We start from the raw sequence: 20,205 nt of genomic DNA on the forward strand, positions 1-20,205 counted from the left end.
CAGTTTTCTAGAGCTTTGCACTTACCAACATGCCAAAAGGGGTCTTTGTATTTCAGCCACCTCTGTTTTGTAATCAAGAAGATCAAATAATTCAGCATCACTTTATAATTCTGTAACTCCAAATGAGACCTCTTCACAAACACCCTGAAATGCAGAGAGGAGTTGTTCAACACCAGGGCCACTTAAAGCAATAACTTTGATAAGGTTACTTACTTTTCCTCGAGTGGGGCAGTAGAAAAACAAAGAAAAAAAACCCAGTCAAACAAACCCCAAACCCATGGAGGAATAAAAGCCATTACATGGCACCCAAACATAGAAGTGGAACACAGCTTCTTTCCCTGCTCCAACACACAGAGCTACTTTTCCCCTTTAAACACTTCAAACCCAGCTTAAATTATTAAACTCAAGTTGTTTCATGCAAGTTTTTGTATGTGGGGCAGAACAAACTCCACCTACATGACCCCACATGTGTCAGCACTGGAAGCTGACACAGTTCCCTGTGGGTACCCCAGAGAGCCCAGATGAAGTTTTGCCAGCACAAGATTGAGAACTTGAAGCCTTGGCCTTTGCACTTCAGGTTCTTGTAGAAGGGTAGGAGAAAGATGGAGCCCAGTGCAGCTTGAAGAGAACAAAACCTGTGATTCCTCACCCAAAACAACACTTCCCACCTCCGTGTGTTCAGCAAGACATTTAAATTAAAGTGGTGCAGGCACAGTAGTCAAACACTCTCCCAGCCCTCAGGGGTGCAGGGGATGGGACCAAGGGTGTCAGTGGGAAGATGGAGCCTCCAGGGCTTCAGGCAGTGCAGACTTCTTGGTGTCAGCATCCTGCTGTGGTGGGAGAAAGCTCACCTGCACACGTCTGTTTCACACAGCCCCTGCTGCAGCATGGGCATGGGGTATGTCATTATTGCATCTTGAACAGTGTCAGGACTCTTCCTGGGGCAGAGGAACCGGGTGAGGAGGATCCTGGGACTTTGGTTTGCTCTTGCTGAGGGAATCTGGATGGAAAAATTCCTGTAACAAGGCAGGAGAGGGACACGTGCACAGCCTTTTCCCCTTGCAGGCCAGAGCCCGGGCAGGTCTCAGTATCCAGCACTGGCTGCTAGAAGATGACTTTGTTCTTGTGGAATGCATTCAGCAAACATGACATGAAAACAAATATCCCAAACCTGAAGCATTGCCTCAAAGTATTCCCACTACCAAGATTAAACAGTCTTCTCTGATGATTACAAAAAACCTCATCAAACCCATCAGAGCTGGATCCCACACACTTTCTTTAGCTCCTTTTACAGACAGACAGATAGGACACCTCCATCATCAGCCCCCCACATGCTGCATGGCCACACGGTGGCCAAACCTACCAGTGGCAGCTCCAGCACCAGGAGTGAGGAGTCAGGAGGGAGCTGGAAGCACTTCCCCCGCAGCAGGGAGAAGCTGCTTTCAGGACACCCCCCAGCTGTGTCTGGTGGGGATGGATGTTTCCCAGCCAGGCTGGGATGAGTGGGCAGCAGAGCTCATTGCTGATTCTGTGTCCCCGTGCTCAGTGCATCGTTTTCAGGTTGATTATCTCAGCTGCTTTTCCCAGGGCTGGCTGGATCGAATAACCACTCCTCAAGGTACAAAGCAGCCTGCCAGAATCACCAAGGCTTCTTGGCTAAATCTGGGGACAGGGTCCAGAGGACTTTTTCCCACTTTGGCCCTGAGCAGAAGTGCCAAGTGATGGAGATGCAATGACTGCGACAAAAAAGATTGCCAGGATGAGCTCAAGGTTTCATATCATTCCATTGGGAATTAAGGGCTAGCATTTTTATTTTTTTTTATCATCACTTGACTGCTTTTATTGCAGCTGTTCCTGGCCATATTTCAGAATCCTCCTCTCAAATAAATGAAAACCAGGCAGAGGACTGGGCCCTCTGCCCGAGCGTGCAACAGCACAGGTCAGTCTCCCTGCCTGGATGCTCATCAGGGTGCCATGCCCAGCTCTGGCCACTTCCAGCTTTCCAGCCTTTTGTTGGCTCTTGGGCTCTGCAGGCTGTGCCCCCTTGGTTCTTCCAACTCATTCCTTATGTATGGCTCCCCCTCTTGCCACCTCATGGATATGGGACCTATCAGCCTCTTCCCACTGCCAAGCTGAGCCCTCTAACATTGCTGGTGCTCAGCCCAGGATGGAACATCCCCAGCCTTCCCCAGGACCCCTGTCCTGGGGAGATATGCTCCATGATCCCATTCAGACCTCATCAAGCCAGACTCAACACCCTCTGTATCCATGCCCAGACAGCCAACGCAAAGAGGGACAGCTGCCTGGTTTTCCAAGCTTGGAGGACACAAGAGGCAGTGCTGGCAGCCAGGCCATTCCTCAAGGCCCTGAGTGATGCAGCAGTTTGTAAGCCCAGCTCCATTTCACAGGTTGGATGGAGGTTCCCCACAGCAGCAGAGGAAGCAGAGGTGCATCAGCCTCAGACACTCAGGGATGTGCTGTGCTAAGAAACACACTGCTGTGCTCTCATCTCTTTCCTTTGGCATCAGATATTTCCTGCTCACTTTGATAGCCCTGTAATTCTTTTCCCCTGGTGTCAAGGTGGATGAATAATCCTTTTGGCTTTAGGACATACCAGAGCATCTGCCAGAATCATCAGTCCCTCTGTATTTGAGAGCAGAACAGCTTTTCCCACACTGACATCCATGGATAGAGCTTACACCACTGTAATAATCAAGGGTATTTTCCTTCCAAAGAAGGAAATACCTAACAAAGACTGGAAAATCCATATAATTATATCAAGGAATCACTTCAAGGGCTGGCAACTTCATTTGAAAATGAGAGGCCTGTATTCAGCACTGAACTGTTTTATTTCAGAGTGGAAATCACTGTTTCGGATCCTTTACTTTCAATAAAAGAAAACACAGAGGAAAATCTGGGATATCTGCCCAGGCTTGTAACAATTCATGGTTTTTCTTGGCTTTTCCAAGGGCGCTTATTGCCAGATTCTGAGATGCTGGCAATAAAAAGCTGCAAGCCATGGAAATTACGAGTTTCATGACACACGCATTTTATTCCAAACTCTTCTCGATAACATTAAACACAGGAAAAATCCAGGACTTTCATCCAGCTCCTTAATCACTATCTGAAGCCTGGCAGCTGAACTAAGATCAAACTTTTCATAGAAAAGGAAAAAGAAATTTGCTGTGAAGAAAGAGATGGGACTTCAGACGTAAAATGCAAGCCAATATGCTATACATGTCAGGAGGGACTGTTTCATGAGGCTGAACATGGTTATGAGCCAAGCCACGTGGCAGAAAGAACATAAACAGAAAACAGATCCTGAATATTCTAAACACTTGAACAAGAATTTACAAGAGAGCTGAGAAAATTGTTCAATCCTGCTATTAGTATCAAAGTTATGCCAGTGAAAACATCTGTCTAGGAGAGGAGTGAAAGGTAAACAAGAAAGCTAACAAATGAAGCAAAGCCTCTATCAGAGGGCAGAAAAAGGCAAGAAACAAGGCCTAAGGAAAAAACCCATGGTCATCAGGACAAGGCCAATGTGATTTTAAATCCACCAGGAACGGAAAGAGCTTTACACCAAGGCATGGATATGTTGTTTTCCAAAATGACAATTTCATAAATAATGGAGACAAAGTGAATGAGGTCAGTAAACATTTTGGAGCTGTACTTGGGAAAAAGATATGCAATAGCATGTGATGATGATGAAATACTCTATTTCAACAGTACCTTGGAGGTGAAGTTAATCAGTAAGGAAAAAGCACAGTATTTAAATAATGATGTCCAAATAATGTGCATCTAAGAATTTTAAAGGGTCTGGCCAAGAAATCAACTGGTGTAACAATTTTCTTCCTCTTAAGTCTTGAAATATTGCTTAGATACCACAGGTGCCACTATTTTATTACTTCATAATTACAGACTTGTCAATCTTATTTTGAGTTTGAAAATATTATGGCTGATACAAAATTGATGGCTAATGAACAATTAGCAAGTGATCAGTCCAGGACAGTAAAAGGAGATTTGATGAAAACAGATACCACCAAATTCTTACCAAGCACTTGCATCTTGTCCTGTCACTGTATATCCTTGTCAAACGTGCCTCTCCAGCTTTTTTATCCCAGAAGTCATCTTTGGATGTGATCTCAGCTAATTCAGGACAGAGAACTGTAATACCTTCACAGGTAGCTTCTCCTAGTACAGCACAGGCAAGAGAGAGCCACAAATCACACATGAACATGAGACATTATTAGTGGGTGTATAAAATACTTACGTGCACTTGTGGGGAAATTTTTGGATGGGGCTTAACTTCCTTATTGCTGAGGATGGGAGGAATGGTGATGGTCACTCACTTCCTCCTGGAGCAGCTGTGGGGTCCCTCTGTCCAGCTCTGCTGTTGCTGCTGCAGGGAGTGGCTGCACCTACAGGGTGATGAGAGGACCTGCCTTTGCTGCAGCTGCAGACACCTGACCAGCTCTTCCCTGAACTGTGGGTACCTGCTGCTTGCTGCCTTCTTACTGCTCTTTCATTCTCATTTTGTTTGCAGTTGAAGAACTGATTAAGTAAGACAGAAGATCTCCAGGAAAAGTGTAAGTGAAGAAAAGTCCTGTATTTCAAAAGGCAGCTTCATCTATCATACATGAACAAAATTTTCCTAACACCGTGCTCTGTCTTGCTTCTGCATATTGGGATTTATTTCCCACCTCTCACTAAGGGGTTAGGGTGATTTGGTAGAGGAAAAACACCCATGGCCCCTTCTAACCTTATTAATGGAAGTTACTTACAATGGTTTAATATTTTATAAAGAATACTGGCAGGAGAAAGGTCCTGTGTGAATTCTAGATTGTACCCAATGTATTCATTTTGACTACAAATCACAGTTTAACAAAAGCTTGGTCCATGTGCAAGGAAACACCAGCAACACACTGCCATGAAGAGTCTGCCTTTCAGCAGTCAACTCTGGGCCCCCCTGGTTTGAGTCAAAAAGGATAAAAGCAGCAAGTAATGGTTGTGAAGCTAGAAGGAAAAAAAGGCAATTACTTATGGGGAATGGCATCATTCATCATTTTCCACTTTGCTTTTTCCAATGAAATCTCTGAAATGACAAAACACATTCAGCAGTAAGGGATGCAGGATTTTGGGTTGTGTTTAGAGAGTGGTTTTCAGGATGATGGATGACTGCTTAACCAAGTCACAGAGCTGGCTGGCACTGGGATCAGCAGTAAGTTTGCAACCCTGTGTGCCTTTTGACAAGTTCCTCAACATCTCTGTGCTTGTGTGAGTAAAATGTGCTTCGCTGCTGGGTTTTTAAATGATGTTTCATTTAGTCTTGCCTGTTTGCTTCAGACCTGCCAAATCCTCACTGCTGACACACTCTGTTTATTTACAGATGGACAGTGGTGCCAGGCAGCTCAACCACGGCTTTTAACAGTCCCAGGAACACTGGAGAGACAATGAGAGTTCGCCTCAAAGGGGATGTGATCTGTACCCTCTTCTTGCTGGTGGCGCTTTGTTCTTTGCTCTACTCCCAGCTGGAACATTTAGTCCCGGCAGGAAAGAAGGAGCCAGCACAGAACAAGCTTCGAGTAGCACCAAAAGTATTCTCTGATCCCAGAGCACCTCAGAGGCTGATGCCAGCAGAGGCAACTGCACCCAGACCCCAAGTTACCCCGGCCATGAGACAACTAGAAGTGGCCAAAACCAGGGTCCAAACTACAACTCCACCCCCGCTGACTGATTCTGCCTTCAACTTCAAGCTCTATCTCCTAAACAAGGATAACAGGAACTTCAATCTCCTCATTAACCAGCCCAGGAAATGCCGAAAAACACCCGGAGGTCCCTTCCTGCTCATTGCTATCAAATCAGTAGTTGAAGACTTTGACAGGCGTGAGATTGTCCGGAAAACTTGGGGCAGGGAGGGTTTGGTGAATGGGGAGCAGATCCAGCGAGTGTTCCTCCTGGGAACACCAAAGAATAGGACAGTGCTGGCAACATGGGAGACCCTGATGCACCAGGAGAGTCAGACATACCGGGACATTTTACTCTGGGACTTCATGGACACTTTCTTCAACCTGACCCTGAAGGAGATCCACTTCCTGAGCTGGGCTGCTGAATTCTGCCATAATGTGAAATTTATTTTTAAAGGTGACGCTGATGTTTTTGTCAATGTTGAGAACATTGTTGATTTCCTCAAGAGACACAATCCCACTGAAGACCTCTTTGTTGGGGACATCATCTACAATGCCCGTCCCATCCGTGTCCAGAAGAGCAAATACTACATCCCAGAGACCATGTATGGGCTGAGCATCTACCCCGCCTATGCTGGGGGAGGAGGCTTCTTGCTGTCCAGCTGCACCATGAGGAAGCTCTCTAGGGCTTGCAGAGAGGTGGAGCTGTTCCCCATTGATGATGTCTTTTTGGGCATGTGTTTACAGAGAATCAACCTCAAGCCCATTTTACACGAAGGATTCAAGACCTTTGGCATTGTTAAGCCTTCTGCTGCCCCACACCTACAGACGTTTGATCCCTGTTTTTACAAAGATCTCATGGTAGTTCATAGCCTGAAAGTCGCTGAGATCTGGCTGATGTGGAACCTGCTCCACAGCCCACGGCTTTCCTGTACTCAGAAGAAGCAGGTGAAGAAGCCTTTCCAATGGAAGAAGAAAGCTCAGATAACAACACCAGCATCACCCCTCAGATAAGGCAGGCAGAGTGCAGCACACACAGCAAACCAGCCAAGAAAGGGAGCCTGGAACTGACACAGCCCCACAAACCAACTTTCCAAGGATTTTTTAGCACGTCTTATTTACAACATTAGGAGAAGACAACGAACAATTGCAGGAATTTGCCCAAATTCTACATTTGCACATACATATCATGTGGGTCCTTCTGTACTAATGAGTCCAAATAATCATAACATATATGTAATTTATTATTATTTATTAGGATTATAGTAGTGCTTAGTGGGACAGTGTGCAAAAGCACACTGAAAAATGCAGTCCTTGGACATTTTTCAGCATGGTTAGAAGTGTGAGAAATGAAAGAAGACATAAGGTAAGAACAGACACCAGGGAGCACAGGGATCATTGTCAACTTGCTACTTGACTTGGACTCATTGAAAAATGACCAGACAGTAACTAGGGTACAGGAAATCGAGTCCCCTTAGTGTCTGCTCAGATCACATCACTGCTGCCTGGTTGGTTTTTCACAGGCCTTGTAAGAAGAGAACAACAAACAGCTGTTGCAATGGGGTCCTACAGTTGCAGTTCAGGTGAATTACAAGAAATCAAACTGGATGCTTAGGCTGGCATGGCTGGTGGAGCAAAGGACAGGTAAGTAGATAACTACAAAGGAGCAGACTTACAAAGGGCCTTTACAGAAAGAACAAGAACTTTGAGTTGATCACTTTGAGTCTTGATTTTTCATCATTCTTCTCAGTTCAAATATCTGCTCTATTGACAAGCTCAAGATTCAGGGGACCAGTGGAGCAGGTTTTGGCACTTCCCTGAGCTCAGGCTTTCTGCACTATGCTGACTGACATTAAGGGAAAATTCAGAAGTCATCAACAGTATCTGATCACTCTCACGATCTGACCCAGATTTTCAGAAGGTTTGTATCTGGAGAGATCCTTTGGCCTTTGCTTATAAGCATAACCCCACACAGAGCTGCTGCTTGCATCACATTTGGGAGCTGCTTCAAACCAAAGAGTGGACTGGGCCGGTTCCTACAGACCTTGGTCTCTTGCTTAGCACAGTCAGCTGCAGAGGGCAGCCAGGACTTTCATACTGCTGCGGGTGTCATGTGAAGGGAGAAAGTGTTCAGACAAAAGGACTTCAGAATAAAAGTCCATCTAAATTTATTGCAAGAAATCAAAACCACCCAGCAATCTTTCTGCTGGGCTCTCCAAGGTTCAGTCGGGAACTTTGTAAGTATTTTAAGCATCAGACAAGAACACTGAATTGCTCAGTTTTTCAAAGTCTAGTCCAGACTTTGATGCATTTTGTTTTCCCAACAGCAGACTACCTTAGAAGAATAATACTTTTATCAGACATCAAAGCAGAAGTGAATTCCTCTAAATCAGGGTTACAAAGCTGTGAAATTCATGGGACAAAGAGCCTGAATTCACCTCTGATACTGTGTTTGTTAATTCTTTTACAAGTTTTTACCCCCTCAACAAAACTCCTGTCCATCAGAGAACCCCTCGGGATGGCACATCCACCCAGCTTCAAAGGAAACTACAATCAGTCATAAAAGCCCAAAGTTCCTTTCCCTTGCACAGAGCCTGCAGCACAGCTGCATTTCATATCCGTGTGTAAGCTCCCTCCCTCCCTCCCTCCCACCCCGAAGCAGTTTGGGCTCAGTACTGGTACTAACAATGCACAGAGAGAGCAGCAGGCTGGGAGTGTCTGTGGCAGACTATGAACGAGAGCTTTGCACCTTGGTGATCTTCATCATGAGTTCAGGCCTTACAGTAATGTATTTCCAAGAAAAGGTCAGCTATATAGAAATGGAAAGATTTCTACACTTGAGAATGTATTGATTTACATTCTAGATTGATCTACACTCGACATTGATTTCTACATTTTCAGGATGCAATCCTGAAGTATAAAATGATCATATGAGCTTCACAAGGAGCTTTGCAGGGTGTGGCACTAAGCCAAAGCCTCACTGGTAGGACAAAGTCACTCCTGCCCCTGTCTGCTAACATGTGTGATACTTGTGTATTTATGAGATTGTACAGAAATGTATTATTTGGGAGTAGTTTACAGTTTGGGAAATTCTTTATACCATTATTAAAAGACAGCATGCAGATGTGCCTCTAGTTGTCAGAGTGAGTTTGTCAAGTACACCTGCACACATGTTGTAAGACTAAAACCACAGGGATTTTTCATGAAGACAGTAACATGGAAAATACATTATTCATTATTTTTGATAACTTGGTAAGTCTTTCCTTATGCTGGACTTATTTAAATGGCAATGACAGAAAAATAACAGAGTTTACCTTGCAATTTCCTATGACTCAGCTAGTCAGGTTCAGCAGTCGTTATGAAGGTTTTCCTTTTACACTTGAAGATGCAGAGATTGGCTCCTCCCTCTATAATGTCTTGAGATCTGCAGTCTGTCCACAACACAGCATTAATGAGTGCATTTTGTCCCAGATCAAAGTTGTTGTTCAACATCTGTGTTGACACAGTCTGTGCCAGCAGACTGGTGTCAGACTGCCCTGATGACAGAAACAGAGCTAGAGTAAACTGTTTACTCCATTATCTTAGTCTATAGAATAGCTCATTCTCTTATCCAGTGAATACCAGAGTCTCTCTTGATGAAAGATCCATCTGGTTTTGTTCTCCAGCCTCTGCTGCATGGCCTGTTTGACTGGCTTTAAGTTTCCATGTGCTTCTGCAGTTAAGTTGGAAGTTCACAGATGCCATATGTGAGCACAGTGCTCTGGGGAAATACTGAGTTCTGCTTACTGCTATAGGAGGCAAAGGCTTTGACTTCACCCAAGCTAAAGATTGTTTCCTTAAGGATGAGGGTCTTTTCAGAAAATCCTGACCCCCCCCCAGGTGTGTATGAGAACTGGCAGGAAGGACCCTACTGACCTTTCTGATGCATCACAGAAACCCAAACCCATCCTTTTCAGAATGACATTCTGAGTAGGTTTTATTAACTGGCCAATTGAGTGCACCAATCATACTTGCTATAAATTTTTTCTTGGCAATTTTTTTCATGACTAACCCAGGACAAGAAAAGAAAACATAAAAACATCCTAAGTGGGTGCTACCAGTAGCAAACAAGGCAAGCAGACTTTCTCAGTATAACTGCTGAGACTAATACAGTATAGTAAGTTTTATGGAGTCCCAAGGATACACACAGTCAAGTTTTGTTCCTGCTGTACATAAGTAGCCAGATTTGGTCCCTACAATGAGCAGACCTGGCTTGAGGCTCACATTCAGCACCTCCAACTGCATCTCTGGACGCACAAACTGGTAGGGAATGCCAAGATCCGTCATTTGGTCAAGCCACTGCAGACTCAGGTATCACAAAAATGAAAGCCAGAGAGGACTCTGAAGCAATTCAGTATTAAAATCTTGTGCTTCCTGTCTGCAGCTTAATTATTCATCTTTCTGCAGCAGGTTTTCAGAAGAAAACTTCAGCTGCAAACTCAAACAGTACAAAGTAATCAAATGGCTCAGAGAACCTTCACTAAATATCAGCACTGAGAACATTCCCTGGGAGTGCTGAAAGACCATCAGATCAGAGAGAAAAAGAAGTCTATCCCAAAGCCCAGCATGAAAAACTGCTGATCTCCTGAGCTGTACCTCTTCCAGCTGGACTTGCAATTCTCAGCAGCTCAGAAAATCAGCCCACCACATTTCCCTAATGATGCTACTAGCTGCAGTAACAGTTTTAAAACCCAGTAAAACTTTAAAACACAATTTTTCATTGCTTTCTAGGTTTATGATCAGTAAGAAAACCATACTGAGGAATGAGAGGGGAAAGTAAAGAGGAAAATAAAACCAAAGGAGGAGCACAACTGAGTCCCTTCAGGAGTGGCAAACAGGTCCCCCACCATTCCCGGCCAGCCCAATGCTCTCTCCAAACCATTCAGACTCAGCTCACTGATCTTCTCTCTCCCCCTCCCTTTCCCAGCCCATCTATTGACAATCCATGGGCTAAAACCTTGGAAAAAACCTAACACAGGTTTGCAGTGACAGCCTTGTCCCAGGGGGGTGCCTGAGCTGGGTGGGAATCAAGGTGTGACAATAAGACAAATGGTGTCTACAGCCAGAGAAGCAGAAAAGGGTGGAATTATCTCTGTAACCTCCCTACTTGTGGATGCAGCAGAGCTTACCCAGCAAGGGACAGGGTAAATTCAGAATTTCAGGGCTGCAGTTTTTCTGAGATAAGCAGAGAGGAAAAGGGAATACAGCAAATCAGGCTGGTTTGATTATTTAGTTGATTAGATTGCACATTGCATAATCATGCAGGGTTTTTTGTGATTGGTATTAAAACTAAATGCCTCTCTCAAGGATAATAAGAGAATGAAACTTATGCACTCAGTGGAATATATAGATATAGATACAGATATAGATACACACACTGTAGGTGTAAAGCATTAAGGCACTTAAAATCAGCTTCCAGATTTGGAATATGCAGTACTTTAAAATAACTAAAGGAGTAAAATTTAAAGGGGAATTCATTAATGTATGAAAAAGATGACATTAAACCATTACAGCCACTCCAGAACAAAAGTTACTGTAATAATGGTATCTTACACCACAGTGTGTGCCCTCCTCTGCAAGCTCCAGCTTACCTTTCCTGCTGTTTCAAGCACTCATTTTTTCCAGATGATGAGGAGAAATTATTTCACCTGCTGGAAAAACAAGACATCCCCACATACACCACAAGAGCTTGGGATGTAAGCTTTGGCAGATAAACATTTCAACAGTGACTTTATTAGTTACAGCAAAAATTCACATATAAAAATATATTATTTAAGTTGCACCTGAGCCCTCCAAGTAACACATACACTCCCCCAAAAAAATCCTTCATGGGCTCTGCTTCACTGAGCCTGTTTTTAATGCTTAAGAGTTGTGTCTCCAGTAAGCTCCATCTTTCATTTCCCCTTGTTTTACTTCAGCCTCTCTCTGGAACAACCCGGTTCACACTTTACATGAAAAGAACCACCAGAACCAACCAGTATTTTAACTCCACAGACTCACAGTGAGGTATTTCTTTGGCTCCATGTGCTGTGTCAGATTGTGGCTGACAGGCAGAGAGGAGGGGGCTTTGCACTGGTGTAGTCAAGGTTTAACAAAACGGTGTTTATCAGGCAAAAGTTGATACAGAACAATTATAACTAGTATGGAATAATGTTTCTTGCATCAAAAATATTCTGAACACAACCAGCTTATGTGAAATTGTGCCAAATCAGACAACTTGGTCTTTGCCCAAATACTCTGGAGAAAGCAAGCAGAGAGGGCTTGGACATAACATTTCTTTCAAAGTAAGAGCCACACTGACTCACACACGCAGATTTTCTTTCAATGTACATTTTGAGCCACCAAACACAAAAACGTAACAGAAGTTCTGGCTTAGAGAAGTTAAGTGACTAACAGGTTCTAACAGCAGGTAGAAAGTCAGTGTGAAGGGGGCAGCAACACCCTTGATTTCCCTCTGCGAAACAGCAGCTGGCCCCTAATCTCCAGCCAGCCCCAAAGCAATGATGAATCACCATCTACTTGTAGTGCTGAAAGATTTTGTTTTCAACAGGTTGGATGGGAGCTCTGGAATTTGAACGATCATGATCACATGAATCAGTTCTCACACACCATATGATTAGTCTTTCAGAAAAAAAAATCTGTTTAGAATTAAAAATGTGGCAGTTCCTGGCAACAGAAGATTGCTTTTTCTTGTCAGGAACTGCATTTTGGGGAACAGAGGGTTCTAGTATTACACAGCAGCACTTATCTATACAGCACTGCCTGGAGCCATCACAGGAGCCCAGGGACTGCTTGAAGGCCTGGAGAACAGGTGAAGAAATGTCAGCTTCACCTCCTTAAAGAAGGGCACAACAATCAGTTTTATTAAATGTAAGCAAATGAAATACTGTGGACAAGTACTGCAATATTCAAGTTAAGCACACACACACACACAAACTCCTCCTCACCTCTTTACAAAGAAAAACAGCACACATCAGAAGGAGATCATATGCACTACATGTTTTATTAAAAATGCAATTATATTTAACTTTATATCAAACAGTTTTATCATATGAAACCAAAATGGTGGACCAATGCACATATTGCCAACATGCAGGATCTGTATCAAACCACACAGGATCACCACAAGGAACAAGGCCACCTGGCAAAACGGGATCTGATGCTGCCCAAATCTCTCAGTTCCCTTGGAGGGGGAGGCAGAGCTGGCCCCTTGCTCCCCCCTGAGCAGCCCTTTGCCCAGAAGAGCTTTTGGTTCAGATAAACTGCCTCGTCCCAGCCTCCTTTCCTGCCACACTGCCATCCTTGCCTTGTCCCCCAGAGCTCCTCTACTCCTTCCTCTTTTTTCTGATTCAAAGCCACCATCAGTTCCCTCTACCCATGGCTGAACTTCTCATGCCAGCAAGTCCTTAAAGGCTCCACAATGCTTCTCTAATGCATCAGCTCAGGAACAGCTTGGCTTGGTCCAAAAAGGAGCAAACAAATCAAAACACCTCAGACAAGAGAGTTGTGAACAGCTGCATTCACAAAGGGTGGGTGAGGAAATCCATAAAAGCAGCTCCACATTCTCTCTCCTGGTGCTTCTTCACGTCTGCCTCTCCCAAAAGTCAAAGCTTTGAGCTCAGCCCAGCAGCAACAGCCAAGATGCGAAACTGCCTTTGATTTTTTGTCTGTGCAGAGAATTTTTCAGTATCAAGGGGCTGACCTAGAGAAGTATATGGGTTGTTAAGAGAGAACTGTTAATTACCAATACTATTTTAGTCACTAGGTCTCACCAGAGCATTACAAGTGAAGCTGGGAGCCACCGTAGTTATTAAACACCATAGGTTAGCTGCTGCTCCTGTCCTAAATCTCAGGGCTCATGCTACAGCAGCAGGCCTGACCTCACTCTTGAGTTGAAGAAATTCAACTCAATATGCTCGAGAGGAGGATAGTGGTGGCATCTGTATAGCCATTACTCAAATCATCCCATCAAGGATTTATCTCCTCTTGCAGCTTCTCTGGAGCCTTTATTAGAAAAGGATGGATTAAAATTAATTGAAGCTAGCATCAGGACCGCTGTCACATTTTAGTAACAAGAATCAGCACGCACAGATTCTGTGAGACACGCTGAGCCGAGCAGCAGGCAGGGTCAGGGTGCACTGCAGCACTGAGGGAGGCTGCAGGAGGAGCTGAGTGCTCTGCCTGCCCACACAGCCAGTGCAGGAGTTCCCTTCCTTGTGCCCTGCATCAGCCTTTGAGCTGCTTCAGGGCAGGGGGACTCCCACAGCTTTTCTCTGAAGTCCCTTGGGGCACACGAAGGCAGTAGGAGAATTCACATTTGCAGCTTTCACTGCAGGCATTTCCTCCCTTCTGCTGTGCAATATTCTCCCTCTTTGAAGCTCAATTGATTTCCACGATCCCCAAGGGCCCACAGAAGCATAACAATCTCATTTCTGAACACAATGCAGAGCCCACGGTGCTATCGACCACAGTTTGAAGACTTCTCCACTTCAGGGCAAAACCTTACAAAATGCTTTAATGTATCTATCAAGTTATGTTAGTTACTGTTTCTTTGGAGAACATACTGAACTGGCTATAAAGTCACTATACACTAGTGAGGTACTTCAAATACAATGTCTGAAAACCAGTAAAATAAAAAGAACTAATTGATAAGAAAATAAAAAGCAAGAATATCCATGATTTTATTACAAAAACACCCAGCAACTGTATTTAACACAAAATCAGTAACTGAGAGTCTCTTTTTATTTTTCTTTCAGTGTACATGCTCATTATTATTCCATTTAATTTACAGAAGGGCTATGTAAAATGAAATTAAAATTAGAGAGGAAACAAAAAGGAAGATTGAGGCATAGAATTTTCTTAGCAAGCAACGATCACAGGAGACAGCACAGATTGAACAGGGATTCAACAGGAGTGACACCTAGGGATAAAGGTAAACAGTAACTTTTTCCTTATCCATTAGATTCTCCATGGGGCTTTTTTGTTTGTTTTAGCAAAACAGTTTAGAGTATCACAGTATACAGGAAGACTAAATGGCAAAGAACGTCTCACACACACACACACATTTATCCCTGCTACTGGTCCAGGATCCCAAACTTCACTTAACATTCGATTTCCTATCTCTCATTCATTGATAAACTATACAGGATTACACTGTACATGGAGTTAAAATTACAAAAATGTCATATTTACAAAAATCTGTACACACATAGTAAAACTCACAAAATTGTCATCTATGTATCACAAGTTGCGACACCAAAATATTAAAAATGGGATAAAATTATACATTTCTCTTGTCCATTTTTAAAAAGGGTTCATTATTTCAAAGACAGACCACCTATTTCTCCCAAATAAGACTGGTAAGAGAACTAGAAACCTAAAGTATCCTCCTGGGATAAAATGTCGCGAGCAGCATCTCCCAACTAGAAAGAAGCCTATATCCTGTCTGCTGGGGTGGGGTGTGCAGTTAGCATGTATGTACAGAAATGGTGAAACTACAACGAGGATGTCTTTGGCTAAACCTTTGGCATAAATTAAAATCATACATCAAAAGTTACAGAAAAGGTTATCTTGGTGATGGCGGAATTCCAGAATTTCTTTCTGAGATACCATTATATACAGCTTTTCTTTCTCTGAGGAAATAGAGTAGGAATAAAGGATTTTGGAACAGAGGCAAATGAGGCAACATTATTTCTTCGTTACATTTTTCACTAGTATGAAAAATTGTATCAAATCTTTTCATTAAAACATAATTCAATCATAGAAATAACCCCTTCCAGAATTTTTTCTTTCGAAATTGCATATGAAAAAAAATTAGTAAACCAGCCATGACAGAAAAAAATTGTATCAGCATATCAAGTACATATTAGTGCAGGAAGGTGGATAAATTTGATCCACTGTATAAATAAGCTTTATGCGCAGTGTACATTAAATAACCACCACACCCCACTCACACCCAGTACACAGATGCTCCTCAGTGAAGATAAACGTTTATCAAGTAATTAAAGTGTATGTAGTGCAAATGTTACAACCAAGTATTATGCACATGCTACTTGCTTGGTTTAAAGTTACACAAAGATGTGGTGCCTGAAATCATGGACATATATACATCCTTGTCACACTTGGTACAATGTCCTAAGCCACAGAAATACCGAGGTGTTTAGATCTATATATATATACACACACGTTTTCTTAAAATGTGACCACCACATCAATACAGTAACACAAACAGACTAAAATCAATACCTGCTTCCAGATGCTCCAAGGCTCAGAAAGTTTGTGCTTCTAATTCTTGCAGTCATTACGTGCCCCTCTTCCATTTCCCCCTTCTGCCAGCTGAGAAGGAGGGACAGTCTCTTCACGTCTGTGCTGCATAGGACGAGGGCAACGGAGAGGAATAAATGACGGCACAGGCACCTAAGCTGCTTTCCTCCATCAACAGTTCCATGCCCCATGATGAAGGGTTGAGAGAATTTCCTCTCCACACCACTCCTGGGTGGAAAGGCTTATTGAAAAAAAAAAAATTAAATCATAACGTGCTTTCCATATTATAAGTGGCAGCAAATCAAGGCACGCTGTACTAATTCTGTAGCATTGAGATTAGCTGACTTTGCAGGGGATGCTCACTGGGGAAGGTCCGACGTTCTCAACTGGCTGCTGGGCCGTGTGGGGCCATACAGAGTAACAGAAGCTATGTGATTATTCTGCATCACCTGCAAAAGCACAGCAGGGAAAAGGGAAATTAAACGAAGTGCTATACTAAACAGGAAATCACAAGCATTAAAATAGTGAATACAGAAGTGACCTGCCTGACGAAGAAATCCCAACAACAAATGACAGCAAGAAGCCCTTGGCTAGCTCCTAAAAACAGTCTCTTTGATTTCCATGACACAACCAGTCCTGTGACTGTATCTCCTGCTAGGACGAGTTCCAGATGACAAACTTGAAGTTTCAGCTTTAACATGCAAATGTACAACCTCAGAGAAGAGGTTGCAAAGTTCCCTCTTTCTGCCAACAGGCACTAAATTTATACCACTCCCAAGCACTGGCTTTTATTGCAGTAGGAAGTAAGAAGCCACTCATAGTAACAGCAGACTCATCTTCCCATGCTCAGACCAAGTAAATGGGTTTTTTCCTAACCTCAAAGATCATTCGCTGCAGTCCAAAGCAAAAGGTTGACCCAAATGGGTTAGTGTTGTTCGGAGATGATGACCTGAACAGAAAAGAGGGGAAAAAAATTTAAAATGGGTATGTGAGGATCAGGAGAGTCTTAAGGAGGAAAACTATTCAGCAACATAAGGTGAATTACAGCATCTTTACCATAGCTTTCATCAAAAGAAAGTGCCTCTTTATTATGCACACCATTGCTAGACTCCAAGTGAGCCAAAGGAAACTCTGTTTGATGCCACAGAACCATTAATAACACTTGGGCATAAAGTTAAAAAAAAAAAAAAAAAGCCACTAGTGACCTCTACAGGAAAACTCTCCTGCACTTAACTTGAACAAATAGAACCCTAAGAAAACCCCCAGATACACAGGAAGAGAGAAGCACCATGTTACTACATTATTTTTGTGCAAGATCTTTCCCTTTGTGTCTCAACCTCTACTATGTGCATTTACTATAAATAGTCTATTATTTATATTTACTATATACTGTCTATTAATCAATTGGATTTAGCATGTTAAGAAGATTAACCTATATGATGCTGAAATAGAATAATCCAAGTTTTATTAAACAGTATTTTTTCAAGATCTATGTACCACTTTCTTCCAGTTATTTCTGGTATTTTTTGATTGTACATTGACAATTTCTGTTGACTGCAGTAAATTTTAGATTACAGCCAAAAAAAACCCCTAATGAATATTTATTTACCTTTTGTCCTTTCTTGTAAACTGGTCAGTTTTTCAAATTGCATGTCTGAGCCATTTGAGATGTGCTCAGTAAAGCGCTCTCTGGTTGAACTACTCTCTACAACACAGATGGAAGAAATAGAAGGGCTCTATGTCATCACTATTTCACCTTAGCTTTACTTCATTCACATGGCTTCTGCTCTAATCATCTCACTGGCATAACACAGGAGTAAAGGGGAACAAAGTGCAAAATGATTAAGGGGGAGGGGGGGAAAAAAAAAAAAATCGAAGGCAAAATTATGTGAAAGCTTGATAAAAATACATTAATTAATCTCAAACTGCTGTGGTATTTGCACAGTACCCATCACTTACACTTGTCCTGAGATAAAAATCATGGTTTCACATCATAAAATGGTAACTCTACAAACAGATAACCCAGTATCCACCTCAATACAGCCCATTTAACCCAGTATCCACCTCAATGCCTACAAAACACAGCAAATTTAAGAGCTATTCTATCTTCAGTCAGCCTAAAGGAACTGTAGAACCACGTATGTTCATAAAAGGCAAGTTTCTTCAGACAGACTGCTGTTATATATGTTATCATGTGTATATATACTGTGCTATATAATGTCATGTTATTGAAAAACTTTATAAAAAGTACAAAAACTCTACACTATTTATTACTCATAAAGAAAGACTTTTCAATGCACTGTTTTCTCTGAGATCTTCTCTGGATTTTGCATTTCGAGGAATTTTAGAAATGCTTTCACTCAGCATGTCAGTTTATTTCTTCTGAGAGCAGCTATCTTGTTAGTGGCCAAAAAAACCCTGAAACTTTAACCAGCAAAGCAGTACAAAAGTAACCAGTGCCATAAACACTCTTCCTTGTTCTCTATTGTCAAGCCAATCCTTGCCAAGCAAAGTAAAAAGAGATTTTTACCTGTGCAGTACCACTGGCTTCTCTACAGGGTGTCCCAGTAGATCCTGAATACTGTCCCACTGCAAATACATCAATGAATGTGTGTTAAAATGAGGCACAAGAAAACTCTTCTTTTTATCTAGGAACAGTGCCATGCACATTTGTTAGTGCCAAGCCTATTTGTCAAAGAAACCTGAGGTTGTATTTACAGAAGTATTTGGTGACTGGAGCCATACTCAGTAATGGAACTATCCATTGCTAGGGCTAGTAAATTCTCTTAAGGTATATTCTCATTTTTGTCTAAAAATAGTTTGGAATTGGAATAATTAATATAGAAATTTCTATTGGTCTTATGGATAAAATGTTGCTGGAAAGTCTTGTGGCATTTTAGGGGCACCTCAGAGACCAAAGCAGCAGTGGGAAACTTCAACAAAATATCCTCATACCTTTGCAGAGAGGAAAAATAGCCCCACTGCTACCTCTCCCAGAAATCTTTCCTTGATTTAAGCAACAATATTGGAGAAGAAAGCTGCACTGTTTAATGATTGGGAAGTGTCCAACAGTTTTCCTCACTTGAACCAGACTTCAAGTAGCTGCAGTTTCACACACAAGACTGAAATAAGTCAAAGCACTGAAGGGAGTAAGTTAATTCAAATCAAAAAGCATAGAATGGCATCTTCCAGATTGCTGACTCCAATTTTTCTTCCCAGTAGGAGACCCAAAATTCACCAAGGAAAGCCTTCATTTGGCACCCCAGGAACCAAGAGAGCAGCAGTGACCCGGGCTGAATGCTGACTGCAGAGACATTCATTAACAGTTTTTGAGAAGTTTTTCAACTTAATACAGCTGAGAGATACACAGCAGCAACTGCCCAGCTGGGAAGTTCATTTAGGTGGTAAGGCTGTGGAATCTTCAAGGAGTCTGCTGTCATCACATGTCACACTGGCAGTGACATTTTTGAAAGGCTGCTCCTGAAGAAACATCCCATTACCAGTGCCCTTCAGAAGAAAGTGGAAGGGCACTAGACTCTCTTGTTAAATAGTACATGTCTTCAAGAGCTATGCTTAGTACAATAGCTCTGTGAGAATTTTGTTTAGGAACATGTCTCCAGCTAACATTCAGCCACCACCAGCTGTTGTTTTCCCCTATCATTTATGTCACTATTTCTACCTGCAGCTGTGTTAAAATGCAAGCCATGCCATCATGTAGTAATTTAGTTCACTTGAAGAGTGCTTTTACAAATGAATTCAATCATTTAACACACCAAAATATTTAAAACACAAGATACACACTAACTTTTGGCCTTCGACTATTCCACTTTAAAACAGCATGATACCACTGCTGTAATTTATTTGAAGTGCATTGTAAAGTTGGCATGAAATCATTTAGATGGTTTAAGAAAATTAGGAAAACACTCAGTTCTGCACAGGCTTACCTTGCTGTATGTTGTACATGTTTCTGTTTGTGAATCAGCACTATCTATGAAACAAAAACAGAAAAGCTTTTATAGCTTAAGCTTGAATAGTCCCCTACATAATCCTTTATTTTGGCATGTTAATTCAGATAGCAGGAGACACAGGAGCTTTAGATCAGGTCACATACAAATGTATCAGCATTCACTATCAATCAGAATTGTCACTAACACTGACTAAATGCCAGTTAAGGTGATAAAGCAAACCTCCCTATTTACAGCAAGTCCCAACTTCA

The 20,205-nt window shown here is 42.4% G+C and overlaps 3 protein-coding genes across 7 annotated transcripts in view; 2 read left to right on the top strand and 1 right to left on the bottom strand.

Moving 5' to 3' along the window:
- The window catches only part of TRADD (TNFRSF1A associated via death domain), an 84,743-nt gene that overhangs the window by 16,500 nt on the left and 48,038 nt on the right, over positions 1-20,205 (top strand). The window lies entirely within an intron of this gene.
- B3GNT9 (UDP-GlcNAc:betaGal beta-1,3-N-acetylglucosaminyltransferase 9) lies at positions 4,488-6,766 on the top strand. The gene is made up of 2 exons (XM_068202805.1): positions 4,488-4,589; positions 5,390-6,766. Exon 2 carries the CDS (start codon positions 5,454-5,456, stop codon positions 6,699-6,701), a length of 1,248 nt encoding a protein of 415 aa, XP_068058906.1. The 5' UTR covers positions 4,488-4,589; positions 5,390-5,453; the 3' UTR covers positions 6,702-6,766.
- PHAF1 (phagosome assembly factor 1) overlaps positions 12,711-20,205 on the bottom strand; it is a 36,322-nt gene continuing 28,827 nt past the window's right edge. The window contains exons 14-18 of one of the 5 annotated variants that reach the window (XR_011003409.1): positions 19,934-19,977; positions 18,520-18,578; positions 16,866-16,938; positions 15,972-16,438; positions 12,711-13,730 (exon numbers count right to left, since the gene is read on the bottom strand). Coding sequence is in view for 1 of the 5 variants with exons in the window: in XM_068202811.1 (XP_068058912.1) it covers positions 16,349-16,438; positions 16,866-16,938; positions 18,520-18,578; positions 19,934-19,977 (266 nt within the window). In the remaining 4 variants the exon portion in view is untranslated. Of the gene's footprint in view, positions 13,731-14,389; positions 16,439-16,865; positions 16,939-17,598; positions 17,790-18,519; positions 18,579-19,933; positions 19,978-20,205 lie in introns of those variants that run through there. The other 4 variants (XR_011003408.1, XR_011003410.1, XR_011003411.1 and 1 more) reach the window with 4 other exon arrangements.

The sequence above is a fragment of the Anomalospiza imberbis genome, chromosome 12 (genome assembly GCF_031753505.1).
Source record: "Anomalospiza imberbis isolate Cuckoo-Finch-1a 21T00152 chromosome 12, ASM3175350v1, whole genome shotgun sequence".
NCBI classification, from domain to species: domain Eukaryota; kingdom Metazoa; phylum Chordata; class Aves; order Passeriformes; family Viduidae; genus Anomalospiza; species Anomalospiza imberbis.